Below are 11,020 nucleotides of genomic sequence, written 5' to 3'. Positions count from 1 at the left end.
AGGTATCGAATCTTTGCGCGACGCCCTTTAAAATTTCAAGCAACTGACAGTATGAGAATCACTGTAAGACACAAAGCACAACCAATTTTTAAATGTCGTAATTTATCAATTATGCTGCAAACCAGGAAAGTTTCACCGACCCCCTGAAAATGCTTCGCGAAAGTCTTGGGGCCCGCGGACACCCGGTTGAGAACCAGTGTATGTTACTAGAATTATCTGCTATGATACCGCCAAATTTTGAATTTAAATACGGCTGACATTATGGGAGTTTACCACAACACAGCTTTATTTTCTATACTTCAACCTTAAATCCGTCATCCTTGATGATAGAAACACCAGAATAGAGACGTCAACGTCTACTTTATCATTTGCATAGTATCGTGGTGTTTATTTTCAACTTCAAATCCTTTACCGTAGGGAAAGAAAATGTTTTTCAACAGTCATTAGCACAAACACACCTGACTTGGGTGTTTGTAGTTAGAAGGAGGGTCTAATTGACGCTTTGAGCTTAGTACTTGACAGCAAGGTAAAAATAACAACCACATGTAAGCGGAGTGAATAATATTCAAAGAAGTTGGTTAAAAAAATCTCGTTTGGAAAATTTAACCTAGTAATTGGCAATGACTAAACAAAAATTGAAATCCGTGGTCTGAGCACATTGAAGAATAAATTGGTTACCAAATGTAAAGTTGGCTGGGTGCAGGTCAGCAATCAATAAAGGAGCATGGAAGAGCTGAAATGAAACTAAAATAAAATTGTTACCAATGAACAAAGACAGCCTATAGCATTGCAAACCCTGGAGCGTTCATTTAAAAAAGATCAAATTTTCAGAATTTTTTCTAAGTTTTATTCAACCAACACAGAATATTGAGCAGTCCAGCTTGCCGCAAATTTGCAACATAGCGCTATACTGTAAAAGATCAATTGCAAGTTTTTTTTTTACTCTCTTTCAAATATTATTCTCCTCCAAAAGTCATGTACTTTCCTAAACTTTTGTTGCATATATGCAACATAGGGCACGGGGTTAAAAAATGATCATTGTATGTAGTCAGCTGCTTTTGATACCATTGATCACAAAATTCTTCTAAATCGTCTCAAATCAGATTTTGGCATTACAGGAATGGCACTTGACTGGTTCTCTTCTTATCTTTATGATCGAACTCAATCTGTAGCAATTGAAAACTCAATGTCTTCTGCAACATTCCTTTCTTCTGGAGTTGCTCAGGGTTCTGTTCTCGGCCCTGTCCTGTTTTGCCTCTACATAAAACCTCTGTTTGACATCATAAAGCGACATGGGCTTTCATACCACTCATATGCTGATGATATACAATTGTATTTGCGTGTTACTGATGAAGATTCATTGTGTTGTATTAAGTCAAAATTCCAAAAATGTATGGTTGATATCTCAAATTGGATGTCTTATAATATGTTGAAACTGAATCAAGAAAAATGTGAGTTTATTGTATTTTCTCCGAAACGGTGTATTTCAAAGTTTAATGACATGACCCTTACCCTGAGTAATATCAATATTTCTTCTTCTAACTCAATTAAATTGCTTGGTGTAACATTAAATCAACATTTGTGTTTAGAAAACTTTGTCAGTTCCACTGTTAAATCTTGCTTTTTTCATCTTAGAAATATTGGTTCCATCAGACAGTTTATTAATGTTGATGCTTGTAAAACTTTAACTCATGCACTTGTGACGTCCAGGCTTGATTATTCAAATTCATTGTTAAATAACATTCCATATTGTACTATTTTGCGTCTTCAAAGAGTTCAGAATGCTGCTGCTCGGCTAATTACTTTAACACGTCAACGTGAGCATATCACTCCTATACTAAAAATCCCTGCATTGGCTTCCAGTATTGTATCGTATTCGCTTCAAAATATGTCTATTAATTTATAAAGTTTTCCATGGTTTTGCTCCGAACTATCTGGACACTTTGCTTGTTCATTATAAACCTGCCAGAACTTTGCGTTCTCAACATCAATTGCTCTTGTGCAACCCTTCATATAAGACACAATATGGAAATCGTACCTTCCCAGTTGTTGCTGCCAGTTGCTGGAACTGTTTGCCTATTTGCGTGAAAGAAGCAGAAAATTTAAATGAATTCAAAACTCGCTTGAAAACATTCTACTTCAATGAACATTATGACCGAAATTACCGTATTAATTATCACCATTGTCATGTACAGCGCCCAGGAGCATAGTTTGACTGTGGATGTGGCGCTATATAAATATTGTTATTATTATTATTAGTCTACTAATATTGCTGTTCAGATTGATGTAACCTAGGAAAACCGCTTCTCTTTACAGCTTGGGACAAAACGCGTGCGTGTCTCATTCATTGCGGTGCAGGCAACTACGATAACAAGATGCAGAACTTCGCTGCATAGGCGTAGCCAGGGGGGGGCGAAAGGGGCCATGGCCCCCCCCAAATTTTCCAAGTTTGTATTCTGAACTTGGGCCCTTTGTTAAAAATATAATAAAATTTGTAGAAATTTATAACGTTTTCCAAGACATCTGGCTATTAACACCTCCAAGGACTTGTTTTAGACACACAGAAAGACACCAATAAATTTTGCAAATCGTAAATCGCGCAAAATTTACGCGATTTACGTTTCTTTGAACTAATTTGTGAAAGCAATTTCAGAAAGGCTTACTCTGTTGGGTTTTTGTGTAGTTAGTGAGTTTTTGGTGTTCTCTAATTTTAGCCGCGGTGTTTGCCCGTTCGTGTGTAAGAACTACCTTTAATAAGTTAATAGCTGTTTATCTGCTAATAAATTTCATACAAATATTACCCTAAAAGTGTTTCTAGAAAGCGCTATAATCCATTATTTGAGTGTAATTTTTCAAAAATTTTCCGGGGGAGCATGCCCCCGGACCCCCCTAGATTACGCGTGCCTTCTGCACGCTCTAACCCCCCACCACTTTCATTGCTTCCCTTGCTCAACCCACCAGGATACGCCACTGCACATCAAGTGGCGATGGCTTAAATCAAACACTTTGTTGTTCTCTTCAGATCATCAAATATTTGGCCACCCCAAATTTTTTTCCTGGCTACGCCACTGCTTCGCTGCCCTGAACGTGAGACACAAAATACTGCGCCGACAACAAACTGCTGGTGAGGCACTAATTTGTCACTCCAAAAAGGAGACAGTTTTAACTGAGAGGGCAAAGTAGCAATTAGTCAATACTTGCCCTTTCACTTCGGTAAAAATCTATGTAAAAAACAAAAAAGATGGACAGCTGCTAAGGAACTGTACTACTGTAGTCGTGCATGACACCATATTCACTCCTTTAAAATGTTGTTTTTACCAACCTACATGATGTAGCCGAATATGATAGATGCGCCACCGTCATACGATTAATGAACAGTTGAACACCTCTAGGTTACAAAATGCATTAAGTTCCATTGAGCATAGGCGCCGATCGCTCTCTAAAATTGGTGGGGACATTTAGCCTACTAGGAAAGGTAGAAAGGGGCGACGAGCGAAGAGAGCTAGAAAGATTGGGGTCTGTTCTGACAAACAAACAAATACAGTAGATACAAGTCTAATGCGATGTATAATTGTATATATATTTTAATTGTCAGTGTCAGCAGACTTCCAAACACTCGGCAACGAGTCTCCGGCGAATTAAAAATGAAGTCCTTGAAGAGATCATGGAGGTTAATCGAATTCAAAACTTTGTTGTGCACATGGCAGACCATTGCATGATTTAGCCGTTTCTGTGTCATGGTAGATCGTAACCAAGTTTTGACACGTCGCAAAGTTGAAAATGACCGTTCAGCTGAACACGAGCTGGCTGGTGAAATGAGCAAAAGTCGCACAAAAAAGTTCCACTTGAGGAAACATTTGCCGAACAGTGGATGGCATCTTCTTGAATATCATTCGAAAATCTTCCACTGACTTTCTATTGTACTGTTTTCGAAAGAAGCATAGTTCTTGTGCAAGGGACTCTGCGTCAGAGAACTCAGGATAATCGTCTACCACATGCGATTTTAGCTTTCCACTAAAGAGCAATTCTTGTAGAATTTTATAGTGCTCAAGATCGGTAGACTTGAAATAGTCAGAGAGATTTTACTGCGCGCTGTCAATGACTGCAAAATACTCTGACCGATATTTCGTCTCTGGCGTTTGAAGTTGAGGAGGTTGACCATGGCCATGCTGAAGACAATTTGGGATGTTTTTGGGACGTGACAGTTTCAATAATTCAAGGTTGCGATCCTCCATTAGCCTCTCAGCATTTACAAAGACACGATGAAATTCTTCTTCACTGCGTAGATGGCGGAGTTCAGCACTACAAAGTCCAGCCCCTTCAAGAATGCCAGTCACAGCGCAACCTTGCATGGCTTTGTTAAAACGTTCTAAACACTGAATGACAGACAATGCCGCTAATAACCCAAGCCCACACGACGCACGAGAAAAAGATTTCAAAAACAAATTAGCAGTTGTTGCTACATTTGAATCAAATTGACTCACGACTGCTTCCAAGGCTTCCAATACTGACTTGTAATTATCAAGCACTGCTTTTACAGAAGCTGCACCTGTTTTCCCTTGTAGCCTACGTCATAAAAATAATGTGAAAAGATGGCGGGGACATGTAAAAAGATGGTGGGGACATGTCCCCACTGTCCTACAGGGATCGGCGCCCATGCCATTGAGAACATTTATCTGAGCTTGAAAGTAAGAGAATTCATTCTATTTTGTCAGACTATGTGTTGATGGATTAGAGAAGGAAGGTTAACATGTCTAAAAACACTTGGATGCAACTGTACAGGGATATAGCCCACGAGGACTACCGCAATAGATTTGTAAAAGTATTTTCTTGCAAGTAAACAAAATCAGTCAAATCGTCGCAATTTTAATCCTTTTTCAAACACTCCTCCACTTTCAAATATATCACCGTTGTAGAGTTGACTGAGGAGATATTTTATTAGTAAGCTTATGTACAGACTAACATAACGTTTAAAGCATAGTAATATATCAGCACACCTCCCATGCCGAAAGCAAAATTTTAACTTCAAAAACAAAAAAACCGTTGAGACGGCAGTTGGAAGATACATTTTAACATTTTTTTTTCAATTTCTAAATCGTTTCTATGTCTGGAGAGGTGGTATAAACGAAAAAATGGCAGTATCTGCTGTCTAGATTACAAGATGTAAAATTACATATTCAGCCTACACACAAGCAACCTTGCAAAGAGGGGATAAGTTTCGAACAATACTGCATGGTGGTTGTGCTATGTAGCAACAAGCAGATTGGCAGCAACATAGTCCCAGAGAACAAAATCCGTCACTTTCACATTGGTTTAACGTTTGCAGACGTTGAATCAATGTAAAAATCACAGTCTTTGCTGTCTGGGTTCATGGGATTATTTGACGTTGCATCTATGCAAACTAAAAAAGCCAATCTTGAAATAACGACCTATGCCATCATTTCCGTTCATAGCTGAGCAAAACCTGTCTTTTTACATTGATTCAACGCTAACAAGACAGATTATGCTGACAGGGATATTTAAAGAGATAGAGCAAGACAAAAGAATGACAACTTCATCTATAGTTCAATGCAAATTAGTGGATAAAACGTGAAAACAGCCACGGAGCTCTTCGGTTAACAAAGCCACAATGGTAAAAGGCGAAAAAAGACAAAAACATGACGTCATATAGCAATTGAACCCTAAAGCAAGAGCAAAAATTCTCAGCAAGCAGATTTAACAGGTTTTTAATTTAATCCAAGTGAATTCTTTAAACATTTGAAAAACGTAAAATTTTGGGCTTCTTGGTTTTAATTTTATAAAATGAAGACTATTCTGAGAAGTTTTGAAGTCAACACGCACATCGGCTGATGGAACAAAGCCAGTTAACCCAGATAGCAAAATCAGTCTATTTTACATCTATCCAACTTCTGTGGACGTTGTAAAAAGGGCTGATAGTGCTAGGTGGGAATACGATGGAGATAGTTGTAAAGACAGTGTAGACACAGGTTGATAGATAGTAGAATGGTATGTTCAAGGTAGCCAGTCACCAAAATTAGCCATGTTGCATTAATTCAACGTCTGCAGAGGTTGGATCAATGTAAAAAGGCTAACTTTGTTGACTGTGGCGTGTGGCCAGTATAGGACATAAAATTCAATCAAGACAATGCATTTTTAAATATTTCTTCTACAGCAAAATTTGGTATTTTTATATCATTTCAACGACAGGCAACGTTGCCAATGGTTGAAATGATGTAAAAATGGCAGCGTTTGCTGTCTGGGATGTTTGAAAATGTTGTAAAACGAAAGTTTCAACGACAACGATATTACAGCACTTTAAGTCGAAAAGACAAAACAAACGAAACAAAAATAACATAGAAACAAACACATGCATAGCAGCATTCGTATGTACAGGGCAGTAGAAAGTATTGATGTCGTGTGGTTGGCGACCGTGTATTTTGCGTCATTTGACGTAGAACTCTAGAATATGAGTACGTTCAACATTTCTATAAAAAAACCACCCTGAGTCGGATCCCAGTTGGCAAAAACCGTCATGTTTACATTGATCCTATGTAAGCAGACGTTGTCCAGAACGATTGATGCAAAAAAAAAACGAATTTTGCCAGCTGGGATGATAACACTGGGCAAAATTGTCAAGAAAATCGCTGACGATTTAATGTAAATCTACCACCATTCATCACCAAAGTGATTGTGTAAAACTTTCAGTGTCATGTAAACTAAAAATCCGTTTTTCATAATGTCGATTTAACGTCTCCGGATATTAAAGCGATTTAAGAAAGCTTAATATCGTCCGATGAGTTTAACACACGTCGCAGCAAAAACACACCTGCCAATAGTTATTCTACGACGTTGAAATGATATTAATAGACGTCTCTTCAACAACTAAATTCTACGCAGCACCAAGGACCCTATATGTTTGATTCGTTACGTTAATCCTGGCTCACGTGAAATGAAACCTTTGAGGAATGCAGAACGTTTTCATCATTGTAAAACAACCAGTAGTGATCAAGTTAGCAAAATCAGTACTTCAACAATCGCAAACGTTGAATGAATGGGAACGTTAATGTTGGAAGAGTGGAAAAAAGTTTTTGAGCGCTTTAGTTAATTTTCGCATGTTAAAATGATATTTAAATATTATGGTACTGGCATGGTTAATGGTAAGACAATGAAATGCAAACAGTTTGCACCGACTGTGACAATTGCAGACAAGCAACAGTATGTACTGTAGGGTAGTGACAGCCGAGAAAGTAGTGCTTTTTACATTATCTTCCCGTCTACAAACGTTGACTCAATGCCAAAGACTGAATTTTTCTTGCCCAAAATGTTTCTGGAGCAAACAAGCCAAGCTAGCAAATTCGATTGTGGGTTGTGGACTTATATGCATCTGCAAGCGATGAATCGATGAAAAAGAGACTGATTTGCTTGCTGGGAGACAGTTTCATATTGCATTGGCCAATGCAATGTCTTTAGAGTATAGATCGTTAAATCCATGTTAGAAATAGAGCTGTGTAAGTTAAGCCAATGGTTTCAAAGCGGCCGTGTCCCATGCTCTGGTGTCAGCAAGAGCTTGGTTCAAAGCTGCTATCCAAGCTTGACGTTCTTCTTTCGTATCTGCAGCCAACCAATGCCTGAAACAGTGTATAGCTGTTTATAATGAAGTTATATGTTTTTTTAATGCGCATTGGCTTAAAGCTGAGTAATTAGACATTATTGTTAAGCAACAAGATTGCGAGTATTTTGTACATGAAAACCTTGGTGTTTGAACTACAAATACCCTGTTCGGATAGCTGTTTTTATAATGGAATCTTATTCAGCTAAAGTTGCTGTTTTCACGTCGTTTTGTTGTCGTTAGTCGTTACAAATTCAATTCAGCGATGTTAAAACAACATAAAAAAGGTAACCACAGCTTCGAAAGCAGGTACTCAAAAGTGTCTGAATTGCTCCGTCCCAGACAGCAAAATCAGTCATTTTGACATTGATTTAACGTCTGCAGACGTTGAATCAATGTAAAATGACTGATTTTGCTTGCTGGGGTGCTTTTCTTACTGACAGAAAGCAAGTCATCACATCACAAATTCAAAAACTTCAAACACAACGTACTTTGTAGTGACAACCGACCCAGTATCCTGGGATATCAGGTTATCCTTGTCCCCCTGTCTGCGGGGGCGCATAGTCCTCAACTCGAAGGTGTTGGGCCGAGCACACATGATGCGCTCCACGGTGCGGACGTCCTTGCTGATACACTCCCGGATCTCCACCTTGCTCAGCGCTTCCTGAAGAAGAAAAAGTAATTCGATGGCATATTTTGCTTCCATACGTCCGAAGAACCTTTCAGGTTTTAATTGCTCAGTTTTATTGATTGTGAACCAGCAGTTGAAAATTTATAATCTTTTTTCCAACTGATTGTCAAAATAGCACAACGGGGGAGCCGGGAGGGGGTGTTTTGAAATGCCACAGGCATGCAACTGATTAGTGTTCATGTCCCATTGCATTGTTAGATGCTGCGGACAAGTTAGTGATTTTGTAAACTTCAGGTATTCCTCCGCTGATTCAGGATCAATGCTTTCAATGATTTCTCAACGTCAATATAAATAAGAGACAAGAATGCTTATTTATATAGTACAGCTGTACGAAGGTCGACTTTCTTGCCTTCCCGTCCACTGAATCTAAATCTTCTACCACCGGGCGTATGCCTGGACAAGACAAAAAATACTATTGTGTTGCTTTGCCTTGCTTGGAAAGGCCAACTCTCTCCGGAAGTTCTTAAGTAACTCAATGAAATGGATACGAAGCAGACGCGAGAGTGACCAGAAATGTTTACGTCAAGCATTCCTGAGCTCAACATGGCAAGTCCAAGCAGAGAGGAAATGTTGTTGGGCAGACAAACTTCTTCAGAATTGCTCTGGCAACCCTAAATAAATTTCGTATGAAACGATTTTTTTAAACTTAAAACCAACACGTGGCTATTCTTCGTTTTGTGCAAAATGAGAAGATAGAAACAGCGTAAAAAGAGTGAGAAGGTTTGCAGAGCAACTCTCACTTGATCCGGTTTCGAAACTGGTTTCGGCTTGAGGCAGTATCGGTGGCGAGCAGAGAGATGTTATTAACAACGAACAGTAGCTGGACACAGTTCATTCAACGCATCACTTTTGATGAGCCGTGTGGAAAAGTGGAGTGGCTTGAGTTGTCTTTTAGTAATCGTTTTTACGCGACTTTGGAAAATGGATCTTTTTCGTGAATTGGAAAGTGTGTAGTTGGTTCATTTATTACACTGAGCAGTTCGACTTGTGGTTAATTCCACCCAACAAAATTGATCTTTTTTACGTTAATTAAACGTTGAAACAACACAGAAAGGACGGATTTTGCTAGTTTGGATCGAGTTTTCGGTTTGAATGAATCGAATTGAGCTTAGTGGACAAAGACATAATAAACAACACAAATATTTCCACATTGCAATGTTGTAGTTTACTATAGATAGTAAGAAAAGCTATTGACGAGGCCACGAAAAAACGAAACTAACACAGAACGAGTACCAGAAGACGGAAAACTTATTTCCTTGTTGTTGAAACCTCAACGTTAAGGAATTTGTTACATCGCCATCAGGTTAAATTGGTAATTGATTTTTATATTTAAAAGTGGAAACACCGATTTTGTACAATGACTGATTTTGTTTTAAAATGTGCTTATTACTGCTTGAAGACTGAAGTCAACTAATAAGAAGCTTACTGTTACCAAACGTGTCAATATACTTTCTAAATCATATATATGCTTGTGCTGAGTATTCTTAGACAGTCTACAAACACAACATATAAACTGGCGACGAGGATTGGATTTTAAAAAGTTGTTTTCAGCAAGAAACCACTTCACAATGAGTAACAAAGAACTTGTTGAGCTACTGAAAACACAGTTACAACAGCAAAAGCTTCAAATTGAAGAACAGAATAAGAAAAGTAAAGAACAAATGGATATATTTCTTAAAACTATTCAGAAAATGGGAGAAAGTACCAGTGGAACTTCTACACACACTGAAAATGTAAGTTCTGTTTCCAATATAATGCCTAACTTTAGTGCATTTGATCCATCAATGGAGCTATGGACTGACTACTACTCTCGATTTGAAACATTTGTTAATGCCCATTCTGTCCCAGAAGTTAAAATTCCTCAAGTCTTTCTTACAAACCAGTCTCCTATGGCATACAAATTACTTTAAAATTTAGCCTTGCAACAACAACCATCAGTTGATGTCAACAAGCTAAACATAAATAACATTGTTGCTTTCATGTCAGAACAATATGACCCTAAAATATTTGTAATTCGTGAAAGATATAAATTCTGGAGTGATATGAAACGTCGACCAAATGAATCTATCAATGATCTAGTTGCTCGGATCAGACAAGATGCAATTACTTGTGACTTTTCCTCTATTGCAAACCCTCAAGATGAGGCTATGTGTACCAAATTTCTTTGCTCTATCAAAAATGAAGCTGTTTTGAAAGCAATTTTCAAAGAAAAAAGTGATCAATTGACTTTTGCAAAGGCAATTCAAATTGCTATTGAGATTGAAGAAGCCGCTCAGGTTGCAAAAGAAACTGTATATGGCTCAAATGTTTTTCAACAAAGCCAAACCAATGTTGTTAAGCATCGCCAAGAGTATAAAGGCCCAGAAAAGAATCGCTTTTCTAGTAAATATTCAGGTGCTGCTAAAAACCAAAGTGAAATGGGTTTTGGCCTAACTTGCATTCGCTGTGGCAAGAAAGGACATCTGCCAAAAGTTTGTCGCTATAAAAATGCTAAATGTCACTACTGTGATAAAATAGGTCACATTGAATCAGCCTGTTTAGCCAAACGAAAAGATCAATCTGTAAAGACAATTACTTCAGCTAAACTACAAACTGTGAAAGCTATTAATGCTGTTCCTCAATTAGAACAAACCATTCAAATTGATGGGAAAAACATTTCGTTTGAAGTTGATACTGGAGCAGGTGAAAACTTTTTGTCAAAAACAAATTGGTTTAAGTTA

At 38.0% G+C, this 11,020-nt stretch overlaps 1 protein-coding gene across 5 annotated transcripts in view; it reads right to left on the bottom strand.

Moving 5' to 3' along the window:
• Positions 1–4,918: 4,918 nt before the first annotated feature.
• The window catches only part of LOC145787312 (anillin-like), a 44,171-nt gene continuing 38,069 nt past the window's right edge, over positions 4,919–11,020 (bottom strand). For all 5 annotated transcript variants that reach the window (XM_082599031.1, XM_082599035.1, XM_082599036.1 and 2 more), the window contains 2 exons: positions 8,101–8,273; positions 4,919–7,628 (listed from right to left, as the gene is read on the bottom strand). In XM_082599031.1, the coding sequence (XP_082455157.1) occupies positions 7,514–7,628; positions 8,101–8,273 (288 nt within the window). In that variant the 3' untranslated portion in view covers positions 4,919–7,513. The remainder of the gene's footprint in view (positions 7,629–8,100; positions 8,274–11,020) is intronic.

The sequence above is a fragment of the Aplidium turbinatum genome, chromosome 18, assembly GCF_918807975.1.
Source record: "Aplidium turbinatum chromosome 18, kaAplTurb1.1, whole genome shotgun sequence".
In the NCBI taxonomy this organism is placed as follows: domain Eukaryota; kingdom Metazoa; phylum Chordata; class Ascidiacea; order Aplousobranchia; family Polyclinidae; genus Aplidium; species Aplidium turbinatum.
Note: the sequence above shows the minus strand (reverse complement) of the source record. Positions and strands in the feature narration are given on the sequence as shown.